General features: G+C 35.8%; 2 protein-coding genes across 2 annotated transcripts; both read left to right on the forward strand.

Moving 5' to 3' along the window:
- The first annotated feature begins 211 nt into the window (after positions 1 to 211).
- Positions 212 to 5884, forward strand: cfl2 (cofilin 2 (muscle)). The gene is made up of 4 exons (XM_081347501.1): positions 212 to 362; positions 2491 to 2798; positions 3289 to 3365; positions 4895 to 5884. Exons 1-4 carry the CDS (start codon positions 360 to 362, stop codon positions 5005 to 5007), a joined length of 501 nt encoding a protein of 166 aa, XP_081203627.1. The 5' UTR covers positions 212 to 359; the 3' UTR covers positions 5008 to 5884.
- Positions 5885 to 12696: 6812 nt separating this feature from the next.
- On the forward strand, positions 12697 to 24319 carry snx6 (sorting nexin 6). Its single transcript, XM_081348004.1, has 14 exons — positions 12697 to 12761; positions 12897 to 12947; positions 14622 to 14726; positions 14852 to 14962; positions 16120 to 16241; positions 17109 to 17232; positions 17688 to 17783; positions 18741 to 18846; positions 19675 to 19750; positions 19841 to 19880; positions 21036 to 21122; positions 21448 to 21607; positions 23309 to 23394; positions 23482 to 24319. The coding sequence occupies exons 1-14, from the start codon at positions 12756 to 12758 to the stop codon at positions 23533 to 23535; spliced, it is 1224 nt and encodes a 407-aa protein (XP_081204130.1). The 5' UTR covers positions 12697 to 12755; the 3' UTR covers positions 23536 to 24319.
- The last annotated feature ends 223 nt before the right edge of the window (positions 24320 to 24542 follow it).

Genomic DNA, 24542 nt, shown 5'->3' on the forward strand with positions numbered 1-24542 from the left:
TCTGGTCTATAATGTCATTGATAGATTTAGCTCTAGTGTAGAGTAAAACTTCTGACTATTATGTAACGTTTATGATTTAAAAGTTGAAACAATCTGCATTATATTTTGATTAGGCTATATTTAAGTGACTGCTGTAATTCACATTTATGATATCTCTTGCCAACTGTCCCAAAGACAGTGAATGACAGTGCATATGCTCGAGCAGTCCTTCACTGCGGCTGTGCAGTGATGTCTGTCTCTCTTTCTTTCTCTCTCTCTCTCTCTCTCTCACACACACACTCACACTGTCTCGGCTGTTCACATTCACAGATAGAAGTACCAAGAAAATAATCGTTCATTGATTCATCCCATCGGACAGCATGGTAAGGACAGTTTTTTTTTCCTCACACGTAATCAATTCTTAATTCATAACAGATGTTATAATGTTATTTTGAAACTCTTTCTGTCAAACTTTTGACCAGCAACTGTCACGTTTTCATCTCTGGCAGGATCTGTAATGCGGCGCTGTGGCGCTCTAGCGGATCCGTCATTGCATGCGCTCCGGCTGAAAAATATAATGCTTTATTCGGCTCCAAGTTTATTTTGTGGTTTCTGAAATCAGTTTTAATTAGCTATAAATCTATATATCAGGCCTATAGTCAGAGGCAGCCATTTTAAGCTAATTTTAGCCGGTGCTTTAATCACTCTCAGCGCATGCCTCTCCAACTTTTACTCACGGGGACGCTGGAGAAATAAATGACCGGGACTATACTGATGGACACAAACGCGTATAATCAGATCTGAATGAACTGTTTCATGCCATGAGACGACTATTATGTCTCCTTACAATTGAATTAGGCTACTTATGATTCAATAGGATTTAGTGGCCATAGTGTGTGTGAGAGAGAGAGGGAGAGAGAAAGTCGGACGTCTACACCAGCTGCTCAGAGCGCGTCTCTGCGCATGCGCCACTGGTACTTTAGCTACTAGTATATTACAATAGTTGATAGTACTTATTTATTAAATATTCAATAGATACAAAAAATAAATAGTTACTAGTAAATGTGGAATAGGAACTAGTAAGGAGCTACTTGATATCTGATTGACACAACTCCATAGCACTTAACTGCTTAAAAAATTGCCATAACTAGCAAGTTATGCTGTTTTACAGTAAAATATCTAAACATTCTTAAATCAAGATACATTTGCTTGAGAAACAAGACTTAATAAAAAAAAAAACTCACTCAATTTTGGTAATTGTTTCAGAAAACAAGACTTAACATCTTAAGTCATTTTAAATATGCTGATTTAAGAATGTTTTAGATATTTGTACTAAAAAACAAGACAAATACTGAGAAAACCATTTTTTTCAATGCATTTTGATTAGAATAGTTAACAGTAACCGAAGAATAAGTAGTATAGTATATAAATAAGTATCTAAGTTCTGATCATTAGTAATCAGCATTGCTTACGAATATCTTGTTTTGAAATATTTGATAGTCCTCTAATAATATCTAATAAGTACTATATTCAATAATTACCATTAAAACTAGATACTAGTCAGTATAAGAATAGTTGCTAGCAGATAAAAATACTAGTGCTGGGCAAAGATTAATCGCGATTAATCGCATCCAAAATAAAAGTTTGTGTTTGCATAATATATGTGTGTGTACTGTGTATAATTATTTTGTATATATAAATACACACATATTCATGTATTTATTTAAGAAATATTTGCATGTATATACTGTATATATATTTATACATAATTTATGTTATATATAAATATAAATAATTTATATTTAAATAAATAAAAATTCTTAAATATATACATGCATATGTGTGTATTTATATATACAAAATAATTATACACAGTACACACACATATATTATGCAAACACAAACTTTTATTTTGGATGCGATTAATCGCGATTAATCTTTGCCTAGCACTAAAAAATACATGGTAATAAGTTAGTTACAAGTACGTTTAAGGAATAAATCTTAAAATGGCATGTGGGTAGTGTAGAGACAGAGAGAAAAGTTCATAAACGTCAAGCAATGGTTTGTTCGAATGGATTAATGCACCGAGTTTCAACCTTCCGAGGGCCTCGTTTGTTTTGAGCGTGAAGTATCATTGATCATGAATCCAAATGTCTTTAAAAAGTCCCAGGAGGAGCTCTCATAGTTGTATCGTGGCCCAGGCACCCCACTATGACTTGGCCTTCCAGTCCATTTTGGAACGGGAGTGAGAGATTTGAACTGTGGTGAGAGACCAGCTGGCTATGCGCAGCACGTACGTGAGTCAGGGTTTGTGAGCAGCGCTGGATCAGTCAATGCCAAATCTGACGCCTTGTTACTTCTAATATTGCCCGGTAGTTATTTCTTACTATGGATATGTATTATGATGCTGGTGATTCTGCTGCTGACATCCATGTATGGATCTACAGACTTGTATCTTTGCTGTTTTCGTCTCAATCGACTGTTTTCACCCCAGTCTCTTCCTCATCACAGGCCTCCGGTGTCACAGTCAATGATGAAGTGCTCAAAGTCTTCAATGACATGAAAGTGCGAAAGTCCTCGGGCTCAGACGAGGTGAAAAAGCGCAAAAAGGCAGTGCTGTTCTGCCTCAGCGACGACAAGAAGAAGATCATCGTAGAGGAGGGCAAGCAGATCTTAGTGGGAGACATTGGAGAATCTGTCGACGACCCCTACGCCTGCTTCGTCAAGCTCCTACCTCTTAATGACTGCAGATACGGCTTATATGACGCCACTTATGAAACTAAAGAGTCTAAGAAAGAAGACTTGGTATTTATATTTTGGTACGTAGTCTGTCTGGAAAGGTTGTTATAGTTTAGGAAAATTATTCAGATTTCAGATTTATTTTCTATGTATTTATGCATTTTTCTATTTATTCACACATTTATTTATGCATTTTTTATAAAAAAAAATTAGAATTTAGATTTGATTCAATTTATATCTTTGGATAGGCACTGTTTTTTTTTTGTTTTTTTTTTAAGTATTAGTTAATTTTTTTATCTCTTATACCTTGCTTGAACAACAAGCGAACTGCGAAAGGTTATTTTATGTCATTTTTATATGTGAATTTTAATTATATTTTTTGATAGAATACACTGAAGTAAAACAGACCATCCAACATTGATTGACATCAATTTACTTCTGTTAAAAATATCAAACTTGCTGTTTGTTTCTAATGAACTCTGCAGTACGTTGTTTAAAGTTCTTACACTAAGTAAATTCATTTCTATTTTTTGTTTGCATGCATATTGAACATTATTATTTTGACTTTAGGGCCCCTGAAGGTGCGCCGTTAAAAAGCAAGATGATATATGCTAGCTCAAAAGATGCCATTAAGAAGAAGTTTACAGGTGAGTACTGTCATATTCACTAATAATGCATCTTTACAAAACAGATCCTGGGTTCTGCATGCTGATTGGCAATACAGTCTTCCAGGAAAAGCGCAATATAGTAACAGCCATCCATATATATATATATATATGAAGAGTTCAGATGCAAAAGCCTCTAAGTGCCATCTGAAATTTTCTTCTAGAATGATCATTTTTATCAAGCTCGTATATTTAAGTTCAATAATTCACTTAAATGGCAATGCAAATTACCTATGAATTGTCATTTAAGTAAAATTACTGAACTTAAATATACAAGCTTTATAAAAATGATAATTCTAGAAGAAAATTTCACATGGCACTTATTATATATATATATGTATATATATAAACACACACATAGATACCTCATTAATGTCTGTTTCTATGGCTGCCATACGGTCAAATCCAGTCTGTGACCACTCGAGAACAAGTTGACAGTGCATCAGCAACCTAGTTATTCAGATGTTTGAATATAATATAATAATAGACATTAGCAGGTTATTTGGTTACACTTTATTTTAAGGTGTCAAGTTTTACAGTGTAATTATACATTTAAGTACTGAGTAATAATAATTAACGACTTGTAATTACTATAGGGTTAAGATTACGGTTAGGGTGTGGTTTAGAGTTAGTTGCATGTAATTATGCACAATTTATAGTAATTACTATAGCGACAAAGACACTGTAAAAAGACTGCATCTGAAATCGCATACTTGGCTTCTGCAAGCAACCATCCGCATACTTCCCTACTATATAGTAGACGAAAAACAGTATGTGACAAAAGAAGCATGTCTGAATTCACTGTACTCATAAAAGAGTAGTTAAAATATACCTACTTCTTCTGGAGTGATTCTGAAGTGTGCATAAGATGGGCACTTTACTATCCCATGAGGCCACGGGAGAGGATTTGTGAATGGCTGGTAGGTCACATGATAATGATATGCTACACACACTCATACTATGTAGAACATACTTTTATAGCGGTCATGAAGTAAAACTTCAAAATTAGTACCTACTCAAGAGAGTATGCGATTTTGAACACAGCCATTTTCTAGCTGGTGTATATCACTGAAATATTTTTGCTACTATTAAAAAGAATTATGCTGTATATTATATATATATATATATATAAACCTTAACTAAACTAATACCTAAATATTTTTCAATTTTACATCCTTTAGCCATGACTTTTCTTTCCCAGTTTACTACCCATAGACTAGGAAGTCAGTCATTTGTAGCTTGATTTCGAAAACTACAAACACAGAGCAACAGCGCTGGAGAATCCCGACCAGCTGGACTCAACAACACTGGCTCAAATATGTTATGCAAGTAATTGCATTTTGATGAAAGATTATGAAGACAAACATTTTTCTTTTCTTTTTTGCACTGAACAATCGTTCACAGAAGTTAATATTCAAATAAAAACACCACAGTGGGAAAATAACTGAGAGTCATTTCTAAAATGATTTTTTTTTTTTGAAATCTTATGCAGTCGTGCCTCTTTTTTTCAGGTATCAAACACGAATGGCAGGTTAATGGTTTAGACGACATTCAGGACCGCTCAACCCTGGCGGAGAAGTTGGGAGGAAGTGTGGTCGTATCGCTGGAGGGGAGACCGTTGTAAACCCAACAGCCATGTGCCATCTGGATTCCACACGCTTTCATCTTAGCAGCTGTCTCTATCATTTGATCCTGAAGGAATAGCCCTAGTTTGCCATTCTTTTCTTTTCTTTTTTATTTTATTTTTTTCACATTAAGGAGATCTCATTAACATATGCACACAAAAAAACTCTACCAGCTGAATGCCAGCTTAATTTTGCAGTTCATATTAGTTTTTGTATGTCCCCAAAGAACGTTCTGCGTGTTTTGCCAAACGACAGTAGAAAGCTTGGATGTTCACGTAGATTAACCAGCCAGCACAAACTCAGTTGATATCTTTATCGTATATCTTCAGAGATATTTTATTACGCTGTCAGAGAACTATATGAGAATGCTGTACGTTAATGCCTCACAGCAATGCGTTAACCAGTGACAAGCACTTTACAAGCCTGAAGCTGTTTATTTCAACTCTTCTACCTAATCTGGCTTATTTGACACGGCAAACACGTCAAGTTTATGCAGATAAACAAAGCACTTTTCGTTTTTACACTACCAGTTGAAGGAGGACTTTCTGTCTGGAGTTTCTGTGTCTGTCAACCCGGAATTGAAGTTACCACAGTTTTCATTCCTGTTACGCATATGGACATTAACAGATGGGGCTTGAACTGCTCCATTGCAGCCTTTGATTCAGATGCACCGCAGAACGTGAAGGCCGAGATGCTTGCAATGGTTTTTTTTTTTTAACACTACATGAAAATACAATATTATCTGTAATGATGGCATTATTTGCAGCCTGAAGTGAAACATTGTTTTTGAGATCGAGGAAGGTGCCACTATGAAATAAAATCTTGTGGCGGAATTCTTGGATGGATTTCTTGGCTCAATTAAACGGTCTGATTTCATTAGAGTGTCACCTCAATAACCTGTGCTATATTTGACCTGTGTGTATTTAGTCATCAGAATTGCCTAATTGAACGAGTTGTTTAATGAAAAAATATTTTTCTTCTGCATTATTTTATTAATTCAGAATTATTAACTATTTTTTTAATTATCAAGTCAAGGATAACCTGTAAAGATTTTAAAGCAAAGACTATCGTTCTGTCTATTCATCCATCCATCTATCTATCATTTGTTCTATCTCCATCTTATTCTATCACTGTATCTGAGTATTGTTATATCTGTTGTTCTGTTCATCATTCCATCCATCCATCTTTTATCGGTCATTCTATCTATCCATCCATCCATCCTCTTATCGATCTATCTATCTATCTATCTATCTATCTATCTATCTATCTATCTATCTATCTATCTATCTATCTATCTATCTATCTATCTATCTATCTATCTATCTATCTATCTATCTATCTATCTATCTATCTATCTATATCTATCTATCTATCTATCTATCTATCTATCTATCTATCATTTGTTCTATCTCCATCTTATTCTATCACTGTATCTGATTATTGTTCTATCTATTGTTCTGTCTATCGTTCCATCATACATCCAACCGTTCTATCTCCATCTATCTATTCTAACATTCTATCCATCTATTGTTCTAGCCATTTATCGTTCTGTCTGTCTATCTATCGATCATTCGTTCATTCTTTCTATCTCCATTTATTCAATCATTCTAACTATTCTATCGTTCCATCCATCAATCAATCAATCATTCCAGCCATCTATCAATTGATCATTCCATCCATCCTTCCATCCATCCATCCATCCATCCATCCACCCATCCATCCATCCCTTAATGTTGTATAGATATAGAAGTAGTGAAAGTACATAAGGCCAATACAAACTTAAAGACTTTTTAAATATGCTTTAAGCAATCTTTCCTTTTCTAGTGGTTGATTTTTTTGTAAGTATTTGGTTAGGTTTGAATTGTTTTGGGGCATTCTGATTCTTGTATACTAAGCTAGTAAAGCATTGAACACACTAGGAGAAAATCAGATATTTATATTTGGGGCAGCCCCATGCCTGCATGTCTTAAAGCATTTAATAAAGTTTAAATGAACAGCTCAACCACCTTTAACTACTTCTCACAGGCCAAGCGGTTTCTATGAGCGTGGTCTTGCAGTAGATCTGGGCTTGAGGCCAGTGGCTGCTTTTCCCTTTGGAGAATTTGATCCGCAGGCAGGGAGCAATCCTCTGCTGCTCAGCGCTATTTATGGCCAGCGTGCTTTTGTGTCTTGTCATCGTTGTCCACAAATGGCAAAACTGAACATGCTTCCAAAGAGCTACAAAAGGGACACTGGTGGACAGACAGGCTGGCCAGCGGTTATAAAGAGTGTTTCTCACTCTTGAATGAAGTAGCTCAAATGAAAGGAAGGTCTATGTTTCAGTGAAAAACTGCTCTTAAATATCACACAATGTTAGATTGTCACAAATCTAATCCATGAAAACCCCATTGTATAAAAGCTTTCAGGAAAGTACTGGCCTTCATCTGTGCTGTTGATTATAGTTCAGTTATGCACTCATGTCCACACTGATGTCTTCTCTGGGAACTTTCTAGTAATGGTTATGAAACTAGTTCTCAGTGCATGTAGTCTCATATTGCGGGGGTGCAGACCTGGACATATAAACTCGTACTGGTTTTTCAACGGCCAATGACAATATCTAGAGAGAAGAAAGACTGACGGCTGAAATGCCAATTATTACATTTCAATGATAGCGAATGTGATGTACACAAAATAAACACATATTTTACAAAATATTTATTAAATTAGCCTAGATATATTATAGTCTTTATGTATGTTTATTATTTTGGAACTGACACACAGGTTATCAATGCAACAGTCTCAAAATGTCCAAATATCAGCCATTTAATAGGCCTGGCTGAAATATTGATCGGTTTCAGAAAATTGTTTTCGATTAATAAACTAGCACAAACATCTCTTAAGCTACACTATCGTTGAAAAGTAAAGGTTTTTATGGGTTTACACGACAACTGTGTTTTGGGGACCTGAAAACGATACAGTTATCGTTTCCATGTAAACTACAAAAACGTGAATTTGTGAAAACAGTGATATCGTGCGCATGCGTGTATCGTGTTCAGTCTAGGCGCCTAGTGTTTCTTTACAACGTGACATCGCCAACTACTGGCCTGGCAGCAGAATACAGCGTTTTTAGTTGTATTCGCAGATCCGTGTGAATGGGGATCGCTTTGATAACGCTGTATGCGAAATACGCAAAGGAAAAACTTTTACGTTTTTAGTACATCACTGTCATGTAAACATACCCTAAAAGTCCAGGAAAACGAAACAGAAACCACAACTGAATGTTACAGGTGTATTTAGATAAATATGTTGTCCTAAACCTAACCCTACCCATTATAAATGAAATTAGAGGGAATTGATTGATGAATACTTATGTAAAGCACTAAACCAAGCCTAAACTTGACTTAAACTGTAAACTTGTCCCTCGAAACTGATTGGTTGATTGGAATGTTGTTCCAGGATCAACAAAGATGTTGATCCAGGAACATGTTGTGGTGAAATCACATTCACCAGTTCATTTGTACAAAAAAAAAAAAAAGATTAGAAAAAAACCAAACTAAACTAAACTAGAACTAAAATTAGAATTAAACCAAAACTTGACAAGGATGCATATCCAGATTTATACCCTCAATTAAGACACCATGCAGACAGCAAGAAAGTCACACTTAACAAGAAAGTCTTAAAAGATGCATCTATTTTGGGCCCACGTATAGCCAACTTATAATGTCAGAGCTTTTATGTCCACCGCTGTACGAAACAAAGTGCCTTTCATGTAAGCCCTGAATCTCTGTGTCTGGACAAGTGAGCTGAAAATAAACAAATGACCTCTCCTTGCTATCCAGTAGATTCTGTGCTCTGAAAGGGTGTGCGCACTGAGTATTGATAGCTTGCTGCTGCAAAGCATGTGAGAATGTGCAACATGCTGTTAAAAATATTTCACAAATACTGTCAACTGGATTGGCTGTTCCTTCTGGTTTAAACAGAATGTCAGTGAGTTTAAGGGATGGAGGAATGTGAGTAGAGAGGAGGTGCAATCTTGAGTTATTAGAATGTTGTTTCTCAGAATAAAGAGGAACGAGACATTGACCTTCAGGTTTGCAGTGTTTCCGAGGCTTTATGCATATGTCATGATTTACTCTAACAGTTGCTGAAATTCATCAATAAACATTTTATGGGCATTTTAGTTAACTGAACAGTTTGATCAGTTGTTTTGCAATATATTTGTTATGTGTATTGCAGTGCAACATGACCTGTCGAGGGCATATCAATGTTATTGCATGTTGCAGGGTCACACGATTTCACTTCGGGACAAAGTTACTCAATATGTTATTATGAATGCTCACGTCTGCGATGTTGATGCATGCATATCATTTCTCAATATGTTTTGATTTCATGAGCTTGTGTTTTGTTATTTCAACATCCCATTTACAAAAAAGAGAAATATATAGCCTACACTTCATATACAGTAGTCAACATTTGAAATGGATCAAAACCTTTCATCAAAGTTATACATGAATTTTGAACAATACTCGTCCTTGATCCACTTCAAATGTTGACAACTGTATTGTTAACACTTAACACTTTTCCATGTTGTTTTGACATTAATATTACGCAGCAGCAAAACAGCTTAAAAATAAAAACTATTTTGTATGTGGTCAGATACAATTCAGTAAATAAGCATAAATTACAAATTTGTTCCCATGCCATTAACTTGAATGCACCAAAGTTGAGCAATTCATTTGAGGTAATCTGATTTTATACCTTATAATGACACGTATTTGGTGTACAGAAATCATTATTTACTGTTTTATGATGGTTACACTGTTAGAAAAATCTGAGGAAATTACAGTATTACTGGCAGCTACTTGCCAGTAACTTACTGTAGATTTAAATTGAAGTTATTTACTGGCAACAATTTGTTCAAAATTAAATGAACATTAAACATTAACAAGTCTTTATCTTTACAGAATAAAACTAAAATAACATCCTCATGCAAAGCATTCTGGGAACCAAAAAAACAGAAAAAGGTTGATGAAGATTTCTGGTTCCCAGAATGCTTTGCATTAGATTGTTATTTTATAATTTTATTCTTTAAAGACAAAGACTTGTTAATGTTTAATGTTCATTTAACTTTGAACAAACTGTTGCCAGTAAATAACATAAATTTAAATCTACAGTAAGTTACTGGCAAACAGCTGCAAAACTACAGCAAATTTTTTACAGTGTAGTTCTCTGGAGGTCCAAGATTGACACTTGGCCATTGGTTGATCATTAGGCCTATAGCTCTTTCAGAAACCACAAACTATAACACGGACCAAAGCGGTGAGCAAAAGTCAAATAATTATTGTATTATCTGTAATTTTGTGATAAATAATAATCCTGTGAAGATTCAGTTCGGCTGCACTCTATCAAACTCATGATGAAACTCACTGACCCGCACTGATCTATTAGTGGGGTGTTTCAGTCACAGCATCACACTCCGCCAGCAGATGAAGATAAGCACTGTGCCTTTCCATGGTTAAAGTCAGTGTGTCGCCCTCTATTGGTGAGTTATCACATAAACTCACATGTACCCTAAATAAATCAGTGAGAATTGTAGCAGTGACCCACATTCTGTGCTGTGCAGATTTTGAGAGTGAATATTTCACTCGTACGACTGTAATGAAGTTTGTTATATAATCTCTTTATAACATAATAATTGTAATATATCTGAATAATAAGATAAAACAAACATTAAAATAGCAAAGTATAATAGAATAGAATAGAATAGAATAATTGCAATCGATAAGATTATTATTTTTAATAATAATGTTATTTATTCATATAATAAAAACTGTGTTTACAAAGTGATTCACAAGAAATATATTTAGCATACAGATACAAATAAACATAACATATTTAATAAGATTACACGAAGATTAAAGCAACACTAAGGAACATTTTTTACCTTAAAATAATGTTTCCAAAATCGTATCAGTGGTTCATCAAGTCGCAACAGGGTGAAAGCCACTTCTGGATTCGCGAGCTGGTAAGTCCCGCCCCTTCCGCAAAACCCCGCTGGACCTCAAAGTTGAAAAACCGTCAATGCAAGTGAATGGGAGAAAATAATTATTTTCTGGTCCCGTTTGAATTGTGCCATGAATGTGAACATATGTTGTCTGTGAATTTTTTATATAACTTTTCATGTTACGAGTTTGACAGTATATGGTATGATTCTTTGGCTAGCAGTTGTGGAAAAGACATAACGAGAAAGACTACATGTCGCCTATGTGACGTCACCCCATAAAGTTGACTTACCCGTGGTTTTCGCCAACCTCAACGATTTTGTCCTCTCCCTGAAAGAAGGCGGTGAAGTGCACCAAAGACACAGCCATGTTTAGCGGGATCCGTGAGCTAGTGTCCGTGTGCTAGTGGTGTTGACGTTTCAAACGCATCGAGAGTTGTAGTCCACAAAGTGCTCTCACACAAAGTCTAACCGTATCAAACTTCTACCCGCTAAATTGTATCATTCTTTACACGAAAAGTTATATAAAAAATTCACAGACAACATATGTTTACATTCATGGCACCAGAAAATAATTATTTTCTCCCATTCACTTGCATTGACGGTTTTTCAACTTTGAGGTCCAGCGGGGTTTTGCGGATGGGCGGGACTTACCAGCTCTATATCTGCTATAACCACACCGTGCAAGTTTGCCAAACCGGGTCGCGTTTCTGTAGTTCGAATGAGACATAAGAAAACTACAAATCTGACTTGCTTTACGTCAAGCGTTACAATAGTCATTATTTAGTTTTCCTTCGTTTCTGATGTCGCAATACATCATACTTTCATGAAATCATGCAACATACTCTACCTTGTCAGTGGACATCGTTCATTCCAAAGCCGGTGCTGGATAAACAGCGAGTGTGCATGCAACAGTATAGGCTGCGAAATTATTTACGACAGCGTTAACAGACAATTCCGCTTCCAACCTGTAGGGCGACCGAAGAGGAAAAGTTCCTTAGTGTTGCTTTAAGAGTAAAGCCAAATATAATATAATATAATATAATATAATATAATATAATATAATATAATATAATATAATATAATATAATATACACATTTCGATAATAATAATAACAATAAACGCTATTCATTGTAGCCTATTCATATAGTAAAAACAGTGTTAGCAAAGTGATTTACAAGAAATATATTTAGCCTACATGTATATGTAGATACAAATAAACATAACATATTAATAAGATAACCATACAATTAGGAGTAAAGCCAAACATAATATAATATAGTAATGTAATGTATTATATTATATTATAATAATGTAATGTAATATCATATAATATAATATGCACATTTTAATACTACTAATAATAATAAACGCTATTAATGTATTCATATATTAAAAAAGTTTTGTAAAGTACATGTAAACGTAGATACCAATAAACATATCTAACAACAAAATTAAAAGAGTAAATGACATACAGGCCTAATATAATTAATATATTGTATTATTATTATTAAAAGAAAGAAAGAAAGAAAGAAAGAAAGAAAGAAAGAAAGAAAGAAAGAAAGAAAGAAAGAAAGAAAGAAAGAAAGAAAGAAAGAAAGAAAGAAAGAAAGAAAGAAAGAAAGAAAGAAAGAAAGAAAGAAAGAAAGAAAGACAATAATAATGTTGCGGTTTGTACTCGAACAGTTGAAGCTCCACCTCTCAGATCTCCTGCCTCACTGACGTCACACACACTCCGCCACATTCATACTCCACCCGCAGCAGCCATGATGGTGTGTGCTTTTCTCTCTCACTCCCTACACCTTTATCATTTACTCCTACAATCCTACGATGCATCGAGTAATAACGAGCATCTGTCGTCTTTCTATTCCGATCGTTCGTTCTGATATCTCTGTGTCTCTCCACAGCAAGAAGGGCTGGACGATGGTCCCGATTTCCTCTCGGAAGAAGACAGGGGAGTAAGTTTTTTTTCTTTTCTCATTTCTATTCTCCCTCTGTTCTCCTGCTGTTTGTTGTGCGTGTCTGTAGTCGTGTAAAGGACGTGTGTATTACTGCTGGTGTCACTGTGGCCCAGAATGTGTGTGTCCTATATGAGTCCGTCCGTTCACTTCCTCCTGACAAACCTCACACACACAGACCCATGTATGCACAATGATTCTCTAGTCCGATGGTAACAGCAGAAACTAGGGCAAGAAGCCACAAAACCACATCATGCCATTAACCATAAACTGATATAGCTGGTTAAATAAGCCTGCTAAAGTTAAAGAATAATGGGTTAATGTGTTTGTTGAACAGCAGTTAGTCTCTGTCTCTATCATCGTTTATTGGTTTGCTCTTGTGCAAATTCTCTGGTGAATATTACTTCGTAAAAATTGTTACTTTAGTCAAATAATGTGACCTTCCTATACGTATAAAACGGAAACATTGTTACTTTATAATTAGGGAGGCAACTATACGAACATTTTGGCCGATACCGATAATTCTTTATATTTAAGCCGATAACCGATATATTGGCCCATTTTTTAAAGCCTGATTACAAAAACAAAAGTCTCACCATAAAAATCATCCATGTCCCAAGCACACAGTTATAATGTTCTCATTGTAATTTTACGTAGCCTATATGACAGCACGTTGCACTTAACTGTATTTTAAGTGATTTCAATCATATATCAAGCAATTCAAAACCATCATTGCGAACAGCTGAAGGAAATAATCCATTATTTATCGGCTTTTATATATCGTCCGATACCGATATGGTGGCCGATATATAGTGCATCCCTTTTTATAATGTAACATTAAATAAAACAGTGTTGCTCTATAATGTAACATCAAGTGTTATTCTGCAAACTAATTGTAATGGTTTGGATGAATTTCTTTTATTAAGATATGCCTTATATGCAGTACTATGGTACTTTAATACCATGCTACTGTGCATAGTAGGTGTCTGTATAAATACCCTGGTACTATCATAGTACATGTCAAGAAAACCATGGTATAATGTCAGTTTTGTCGAGAATATGGCTTTGTGGAAAACCTCTGGGTTGCTTTATGATTAGAATTAAAATAATGTGTGAATTCTTCACTAACATCTACCAGAGTAACTAACCATAGATTCTGCCAAAATACTATATTTATTACAGATATTGTTTCTGCAATAGAGATCTAATATTATAGTTGTACTGTCAAACCTAACATTTCAGTGCAGTGCTGTTTTGTTTGAGGTTAAATATTTGTAGAATATATATAGTAGTTGATGATTATGGACATTAAATGTATTTATTTTTATAAGTGAAAGTATATATTTTAGGTAACAATTCCTTTGAAGCTTTTCATCGTTGTTAACTCTAACAAATACATTTTTGAAAGTGCAAATATTCTAGGTTTCTCGAAGAAAATGTTGTTTTAAATAGTTTTAGATTGAGCACTGCTGTCACTGCTCGACATGTCATTCTTCTATCTAAATGCAAGGATGTGTTTTGTAATGAGATTAAACTTGATAGTTCTTGTGTACTATTCAAAAGCAGATAACGTATGACTGTAATCGATTCCTTCTCCCGTGGTCCTCAATGATTAATATGAAATATTGATACTATTAGAGTTGCACTGTGTTTATTGATGACTTGTTTTAATAGCCCAGGGCAGTGAATGTGGATCTTCAAACCGACGCCACACTACAAGTGGACATCTCAGACGCTCTGAGTGAGAGAGACAAGGTCAAGTTCACCGTCCACACAAAGGTACACAGCATCAACGCATAAAAACAACAAGGATTGTGTTTGTGTTTTCAGCCCTGCCTCCAAAATCGACTTGCCATTCACTGCATTCATTCATTAAATTATGATTTATGTTTTTTTTTTCCCAGAGCACTCTACCTAATTTCAAGCAGAATGAATTTTCTGTGGTCAGACAGCATGAAGAATTCATCTGGCTCCACGACTCGTTCGTGGAAAACGAAGAATACGCAGGTTATATTGTAAGTACCTTTAAATGTTTTGCATATTCTAAAATATGTTTGATTAGTGATGTAAACAGATAGGCCTAGCCTAGCAGTCACAGGCCTGTAATTGTTTCATTTGCTTTCCACCGGACGCTTGTTTGAACTGTCTGCGCCGTACTCTCTTTTATACTCTACTACTTCATTATGTGTGTTTGAGAGCAAACGCCCCAGCTGCTCTTGCCAAGCCTGAAATCAGTGCTCGTCCTTTTATAGCCCTGGTGTTCATAAAAGGATCTGTTGTCGCATGTCGAATGTCATTTTGTTGTAGTTCAGGTGCAAGAATAAAGGGAAACGATCTTTGCAGTTGGATATATTGGTTGAAACTATTGTTAATGTAAAAGAGTTAGATATTTACTGGGATATTTGATGTGCTCATTAAATTGATAAATTATAATGGTACATTATTTCAATTAAAAACTGTTCTTTTGAACTTTTCATCAGTCTTAAAAAAAGAAATGGTTTCCACACGGTAGCACAACATGATCATAAATGTTTTCGACATAATAATAAATGTTTCTTGAGCAGCAAATCAGCATATTAGAATTTCTGAAGGATCATGTGACACTGGAAACTGGTGTAATGATGCTGAAAATTCAGATTTGCATCACAGGAATAAATTACATGTTAAAACAGATTACAATAGAAAAAGTTTATATAAATAACTGTAATATTACTGTGAAGAAATGTAAATGCTGCCTTGGTGAGCATAAGAGATTATGCTACAAAAAAATCTTACCGACCTCAGACTTTTGTTATTCAGTGAAAAATCCAGTCATTCGAAATGGACAGGGCCTGCTGTTCCCTATTCTGAATTTCCACTGGCTTATTTTCTGCATTATTTTAAGTACAAAAGGTCTGTCCTTTTCTTGTCTGATTTAATGTAGTTTAATTTGGGATACTCTGATAAATATTCAACAAAGAAAGAGTCATGCCACTGACTGCCATTAACAATATCATCAAAGCTGGCCTGAATTATTTATAGCACGTATCATTAGGAACAGAAGTGTGAGTGATTGCGTTTTTCATTCAGTGACTGATGATGTAACGAATCCCAGAGTTTCATAACCAATGCTGAAACAGTTTTGGGAATCATAATGCCTCTTGAATAGCTAACGGAAAGACTTTCCCTGTAGATTCCGCCTGCTCCTCCGAGACCGGATTTCGATGCATCACGGGAGAAACTTCAGAAGCTGGGTGAAGGTGAAGGATCGATGACCAAGGAGGAGTTCACTAAGATGAAGCAGGAACTGGAGGCGTGAGTTGATTTGTCTTCATATCGATTGTTACCATGTTGTTAGTTGCACTTAAGGGTTAGTTCACCCCAAAATGAAAAATATCCCATAATTGACTCACCCTCAAGCCATCCTATGTGTATATGACTTTCTTCTTTCAGCCGAACGCAATTGGAGTTATATCAAAAAATATCCTGGCTCTTCCAAGCTTTATAATGGGAGTGAGTGGGAGGTGAGGTTTTTTGAGATTTATAACATCCGTACGCTAGTCGAGTTCCGGTGGAAGAGTGACCTCTGACCCGACGCATGGCGTATTGACAAACGCAGAAGCACAGAGGATAGAGCAAAACAAAACACCGGTCATGAATTAGAAGTCTAAAACTAGAATTTTTAAAGCGAAGTGTCGGAGGAGCTTGAGTTTGTTGTTTGAACCGCGAGAGGCGTCTACTCTCACCTAAGCTTACGCAACGCCTACATCCTACGTCATGCGTCGGGTCAGAGGTCACTCTTCAGCCGGAACTCAACTTGCCTACCGCTGTGCCCGGAAGCCAGTGATTTATCGTTTATAAACTTATAAACATGGATATTTTTCTTGCACAAAGGCATCGCTTTAGAAGGCTTTTATTAACCCCTGATGCTGTATTGATTACTTTTATGATGGATGGATGTGCTTTTTTGGGCCCTCACCCCCCCCCCCCCCCCATTCCCTCCCATTATAAAGCTTGGAAGAGCCAGGATATTTTTAATATAACTCCGATTGTGTTCGGCTGAAAGAAGAAAGTCATATAAACCTAGGATGGCTTGAGGGTGAGTAAATTATGGGATAATTTTCATTTTTGGTTGATCTAACCCTTTAATAATAATAACAACAATATGATAATGTGTTGCAGTGAGTATCTGGCCATCTTCAAGAAGACCGTGGCAATGCACGAGGTCTTTCTGTGCCGTGTCGCTGCCCATCCCGTCCTGCGCAAAGACATGAACTTTCATGTTTTCTTAGAGTACAACCAAGATGTAAGTGTGACATTTCTTAACTCTGAAATTATTGCTCTAAAATGTTTGGAAACTTGGTTTAAGAAGTTTTATTGCAATTAATATTGTTTTTAACTATTATTATTGACTACTGTTGTGCAACTCTTGGGTTTTTTTTTTTTAGGTTCAACAAAAAAATTGAATATATAAACCATTTGATTATGATTTTTTTTAATCCAATGAATTAAAATGATTAATTGTTACTTGAAATCTCATTTATTTTTCTCGTTTCATTTGAAACTTGATGCACACAAACCAAAAGATCAGATTATTCATAGCAAATGTGAAAACAGCTTCAGTTGAGGTTGTGTAAAGCAGTTTTGTAAGCAAAACAAACTCCATATAGAAATGCAAGTGTCCTTCTCTGTAGGCAAAACAAATATTTCTGTGCATTTTAATTGTTCATTTGTCCTTCAATTTGCCTCTTGAAATTACAGCTGAGTGTACGAGGGAAAAACAAGAAGGAAAGGCTGGAGGATTTCTTCAAGAACGTGGTGAAGTCTGCAGACGGGGTTCTTGTGGCAGGAGTGAAGGTCAGTTCAGTCAGTGGACTTTTTCTCATGTCATGTGACTTTTATGTGACTCTGTTTTAGAAATTAGGGGGTGGAGAGGGAGGCCACGACGACAACCACCATTCTGAGAAATGATTTACTTAGGCGTGAGCTTCTTTGCGTTTAGCTGTGTGTTGAATGATGGTTTATGTCTCTCTGGTGAATGCTTCTCTAGTAGTGGAATGCACATTTACCAAAGTCTTCTTGGAAACATATAGTCAAAAATAGGATTGTCACGGTTCCCAAATTCCAGTAGTCAGTACCAATACCAGTACAGTTTCACGGTTCTCAGTACCAGTTTCGGTACAATAGCAAAAACTGTAGGTACTATTTTATTTAACGGTTTGAAAAAAAAAAAAATAGTAAAAACATTTAATGAGTTTATTATTTATGATGATAATAATTATAAGTAAATAATACATGTAAACAGCATGAAGCCTTCAAATACTAAGCCTAAGTAAACATTGTTTTAAAAAGGTCCAATTTCAGGATATTTTAAAATGTAATTTAATCCTGTGATTCAAAGCTGAATATTCAGCATCATGACTCTTCAGTGTCACATGATCCTTCAGAAATCATTCTAAGAGACATTTCATATTATGAACATTAAAAACTGCTTTGTAGAAAGTTACACTTTTTTTCAGGATTCTTTTGATGAACAGAAAGCTCAAAAGAACAGCATTTATTTGAAATAGAAATATAACATTATAAATGCCTTACTGTCACTTTTGATAAAAAAAAATGTTTAATGCATGCTTGCATCTCTTTTAAAAAATAATCTTGAAAACTCGTCAAGACCTTGTTCATGACATGTCATGTTTCATCCCAAAATAATTTAATCAAATTGTATAATTTCTTGGTTAGAGTCACCTCTTAGAATTGTCTTATTTATTTGTATATGACTATATTAATTGTATATTTATTTCTATTTCATCGCAGGACGTTGATGATTTCTTTGAACACGAGAAGACATTCCTATTAGAGTACCACAACCGTGTCAAAGACGCGTCTGCCAAATCTGATCGAATGATCAGGTCTCACAAAAGTAAGTTTCTCTTTTCATCACGCATTTATAGATGCTTGCGGCTCACATGACCGCGTAGAGTCAAGGATAAGGCAAGGTCAAAGTTCTCCAGTCACAGGAAGTGTGTTATAGAGATAACAATGCCTTTGCCAATATCATTTCAGATGCATGCTCAAAAAATCTGAGTGCTTTGCATCTCCCAAAGTTCACTTGATAAAACATTTTTTAGACATTTAATAAAACCAGTTGCTGACTTTCATTTTCAAATCTATGATCTATGAATATCATAAGGTTTCCTTGTTTCACATTGTCTAGTTCTATTTGTGCACAACATTAATTTGCCTGCAGCTATGGACACTGGAAAGGTTGGTTTTCTTTGTTATGGAGCGTTAACAGGAAATTGAAGGAGGTATTTAGTGTTGTTTAGTGGGAAACGTGTAATTTGTCAGGAAGCCAGCCAATGTCAGTCGACTCAGTTGGCCTTTTAACACCAACAATAAATTCTCTCTGAGGAAAACTGTCTGATGTTTTGTCAAATGATCTGAATAAAGCTAATCAACATTTTTGTTTTAGAGATTTGAACGCAACACTTTCTATTAATGCAGATTTATTCCGAAATGTGTTTTTGTCATTCACACCATTTTCTTGCATCGCGCGTCTTTCCAACTCCGAGCCAAATGTTTTGCTTTTCCTTGTGTGCCGTGAGTCTTATTGGCACAACACTGAAACACGATCTGGAAAAGCAGAATGCTGTGAAACAGTGTTAAGTGCTGCAGCACTGAGTCAATGGATGTGTGAAAGACTGACAGCATTTCTTCATCTAGAGATCTGACAGGACGTGTGTTTCAGGTGCGGCGGATGATATCAACAGAATCGCCTCAACGCTGTACACCTTAGGAACACAAGACTCCACAGATCTGTGCAAGTACGACGTCCATTTCCCCATGTAGCTCCACAAATAACTGTTATAGCCTCTTTTTTTGACTTGCTTTTTATTTTGGTCCCTTCTAAACAGATTTTTCCTGAAAGTATCAGAGCTTTTTGAGAAAACACGGGTAAGCATTTCCAGTACTATAACATAATTTTAATATAGACGCACGATTAATCGTTAAAAGATCGTTATCTCGATTCAAACCCCCACGTGATTTCTTTCCTAAATGACGGCGATTCGCCTATTAAACGTGTCTATTTAACCTTTGACAAAATCACAACGGAATATACAGATCTGCCTCTGACCCAGAAAGAGTATTTTTAACCACACTATCATTATTTCTATTATAAATATTCATATTATCACTGGGATAAGAGTTTATAGTTCGGATATAAACGCTGATGTCTACAGTAGTAAGTCACTTTGATAAATGACTGTTAAAAAATGTATTTGTCATTGAATCATTCATACAAGTGATAAGTTAAAAAAAGATGCTGATTCATCCAGTAATGAAACAAGTGAAGTATTTATGAGTCATTGAATTATTCATTCAAACTGATTCTTTATAAATAATTAATCCAGATTAATTATACATCTTTAATTGCACGGCAGCAATTGACATTTTGTCGGAACCTCTAGTAAATGACATGCTACTTTGTTCAGTTGTCTATTCAGAGTCGTGATCTCTATTTGAAACAAAACAAATGTTTGTGCAGCTCTGTATAGATGCATTTTTAATATATAGGGGCATACAATGTTTGCACCCTCCTTTAAACCTGTAAATATACATATTTTTAATCATAAAACATTTAAAACAAAGAAACTTTGGCATAAATTGAATAAGAAATATTGGTAACACCTTACAATATAATATATTGTTTTTTTTATATTGCTCATGTCTTTGTTAAAGTTAGTTAATTAAAATACTAATTATTAATTGTTTGTTCAGGTCAGTTCTAAGTGCATTGTGCATACCGTGAAACCCTGATATTTTCTGAGACGATTATCATACCGTGAAAATCTCATATTGTCACAACCCTAATTGCAACTAATGCACTCCAATTGTTTACATTAAAATTGATAATGATTATTTTTTTTTTTCACTTTTTAAATATATTTTGTAATTTGGTCATTTGGTGTCTTTCTCACCTCAGCAGTTTTTATTCAAAAAGAAAGCAGAATTTGATGAATTCAACTTCTGTAAATTTGAATTCATAAGGGACTGTGAAGGCACTCACTACTTCCCCTCACCTGTTTTCAAACTCTGTTTCCTGTGCAGAAAATTGAGGCACGCGTAGCGGCCGATGAGGATTTGAAACTCGCCGACTTGTTGAAGTACTACCTCCGAGAGTCGCAAGCCGCTAAGGTGAGTCGTGTGGTCAGCATGTTGAACTGACAGCTGCTCATTAGAGGTCGTTCCTACATTAGTGAGTGATTTGTTAATCTAGCCAAACCCTGGGATACAATGTAATTGAGCTACAACATTGATTCTGACTATTCATTTTACACCAAGCCAAAACAGTGGAACAGTGACCTCTTGGACCATAAGATTCAGTTGTATACAGTATTGATTATTTGTTGCCCAGAATTAATCTTTTACTATTCCTATTTATTGCTTGCTGAAACTGTTTAAAAATGCTTTTAGATTATTCAAGTTTCTTTAGTTGTAAACTGCATTATCTCCTCAACAGGACCTCCTGTACAGACGAGGAAGGGCATTAGTTGATTATGAGAATGCTAATAAAGCTCTGGACAAAGCCCGAGCTAAAAACAAGGACGTCCTCCAAGCAGAAACCACACAGCAAGTGTGCTGTCAGAAGTTTGAGAAAATCTCTGAATCTGCAAAACAAGGTACTTTATATATATATATCCTTCAAACAGTGACTTCATTACAAAACCACTGGATGGTTTTAGATAGTTTCCTAACCAGCTGCAGCATAATAAAAGCATCTCTTCCCTGTAAATCTTCCTTGTAAATCCACACAGGAAATTAATTGGACTGTTGGGCTGTTAATTAAATCTCATTGGTCCAAAACCTGGCTCCATAGATCTGCACAATTTAAAGATCACTTCTGATTGTGTCAATTCACACTAATTGAGATTTGGAGTTGTTCTATTATCAATTTGCAATGGCTACAATCTAATTTAATATTCAGGGGTTGGACAATGAAACTGAAACACCTGGTTTTAGACCACAATAATTTATTAGTATGGTGTAGGGCCTCCTTTTGCGGCCAAACAGCATCAGTTTGTCTTGGGAATGACTGATAGAAGTCCTTCACAGTGGCCGGATGGATTTTGAGCCATTCCTCTTCCAGAACAGCGGTCAGGTCACTGTGAATCTTTGACTCGCTCCTCCAAAACACCTCAAAGTGGCTCAAAAATATTTAGATCTGGTGACTGTACAGGCCATGGGAGATGTTCAACTTCACTGTCATGTTCATCAAACCATTCTGTCACAAGTCTTGCTGTGTGTATTGGTGCATTCATGCTGATGCGCGGCACTCCCTTCAGGGTACAATGTTTGAACCATTAGGTGCACATGGTCCTCCAGAATGGTTCGGTAAGCACAGTAGGGGATGTCATGATATTGCAGCCCAAACCATCACTGATCCTGTGCTTCACTCTGGGCAGCAACAGTCCGGGTGTTAAACCTCTTTAGGGCTTCTCCACACCGTAACTCAGTGAAGATGGACTCATCAGTGAACAGTACGTTTCACCATTGAAACCAACATTTGGCATTAGCACGAGTGACCAACGGTTTGGCTATAGCAGCCCAACCATGAATATTGACTCTGTGGAGTATCCAGAACCTGGATATCCCTTTCAGACAGCTCCAACACTATATTGGCCAGTGTTTCAGTTTCATTGTCCATCCCCTGTATTTGCAATGCGTATTTCAGAGTGAAGTGTGGAGCTGTTCATTTACACGCGTGCAGCTCATGATCTGGTGTTTTCAGAGTCTCAGAGCACTTATAAAGTGGCTGTTGTCAACAAGAGAAGCTTTAAAGTTGCGATAAACTGGAAGTAACAACAGATCTTTTCTTTTGTATTTTGGCATTCATCTGAGTGAAACAGATTACCACAAAGAATAAGTGTTGGGCGGGGACTTGGTTGCATGAATGGGTTGTTGATCGGATTTTGAAATGTGGACGTTGCACTCAAAAGTGAAGGCTGATGAACGTGAGCTTGCAGGATTGGGGCTTAAACTGTTTTGAATTAAACATTATAAAAGCGTGGATGAATTTGTTCACAATAAGACCTATAATATGCATTTAGATGGGTTGAATTTTATCTCAAGCTGACTTTATGAGCTCCCTGCTGTTTTCCACCAAAAGACAAAATTTGGGCCAATTTTTTTGCAGAAATTTTCTCCAAATTTATTTTGGACAGAGAAATTTGTTTTGACGTCGTGTTGTGGAAATGTGGCAAACTGCTATTAGCCTAAGATTGCTATTCTGCTGGAAGTAACTTAGGATAAAAGCATCTGCTAATTGGCTATTTGCTTACTAAATATTAATGCTCGTTTTCCTATGCTTGTTTTCCATTTAGAACTGATAGATTTCAAGACACGGCGAGTAGCAGCATTCAGAAAGAACTTGGTGGAACTGGCCGAGCTGGAACTCAAACATGCCAAGGTTTCCATTTGCTTTCTACTGTGACGCATCAATGATTTCAGATCCATGGATAATTTATTGATGATATGCCCTGATCTCTCTCCTCAGGGGAATCTACAGTTGCTGCAGAGCTGTTTGGGGGTCCTGAAAGGGGACACTTAGGTCCTTGAACCAGGTTCTCCAAGGGCTTTCCCTGCTTTGGTCTCGTCTTCATTCGGAAGATGGAGGAGAGAACATACCTGGGGTCAGTTTGTCTAAAGAGACGTCTGTACTTACCACTACCAGAGACACCATACTCCCTCCACAACCCCCCCTAAAAGTGAGGCAGTCCACTGTGGAAGATCAACCGGTCCACACAGCACAAGATATACGACTTCATTTAATCACGCATTTTTAACTTTTGATTGTTAATTGTTTTTCACTCTTTCACTCTCGTTTCTGTAATTTTTGTCCAGTTTGTTTTTCCTGTTTCGTTTCGCTTGTTTTTGTTTTTCCTGTTGTAATCTCTAAAGTTAGTTTTGGTGATCTGTGTGTGGATGCTGCTCAGATATCTTGTTCAAGTTGAGCTGATTGTTATTACAATTAAAGTGTATGGTCACTCAAAGCCTTGTTCATGTGTAAGTTTTCATCGTATAGCTATGGATCATCGTAATCAGACTAATTTTCTCATTTTTCATTCCTAACAAATAATGCTTCAGTATGTTTGCCTTAAAATGTAGATTAATATGATATTGTTAAAAAAAAAAAAAATCATACATGGATGCATTTTTTTTTCTCCCGATTTTTTTTTTTTAAGTGCACTGTATATGAATGTTGTTTTCTTATTCACAATATGTGACCAAAGCTTCCATTTATTCAGATGGAGGAATGCTGACATAAACGCTGGTGAAAAATGATAAAATGACCATGAAAAAACAAACAAAAAATAAATGATGCTGTTTACTTTAAGTGAGTTTTTTTTTTTTTTTATCTGAACAGAAAAACTGATAGTCAAAATTAACTAGGGGGATATAAAGGCTGTTTTCGCTTTTTGATCATATACAATGGGATTATTAAATACAATCCAGCTGCCACTTACAAATCTTTAGCGTGGGAGAACTTTGAATAGCCTATAATTACTAAAATTACAAGATTAAAATACATTTACAGCAATTTATGGCCCTAATAAT

Source organism: Scardinius erythrophthalmus (assembly GCF_964197995.2).
Source record: "Scardinius erythrophthalmus genome assembly, chromosome: 19".
Taxonomy (NCBI): domain Eukaryota; kingdom Metazoa; phylum Chordata; class Actinopteri; order Cypriniformes; family Leuciscidae; genus Scardinius; species Scardinius erythrophthalmus.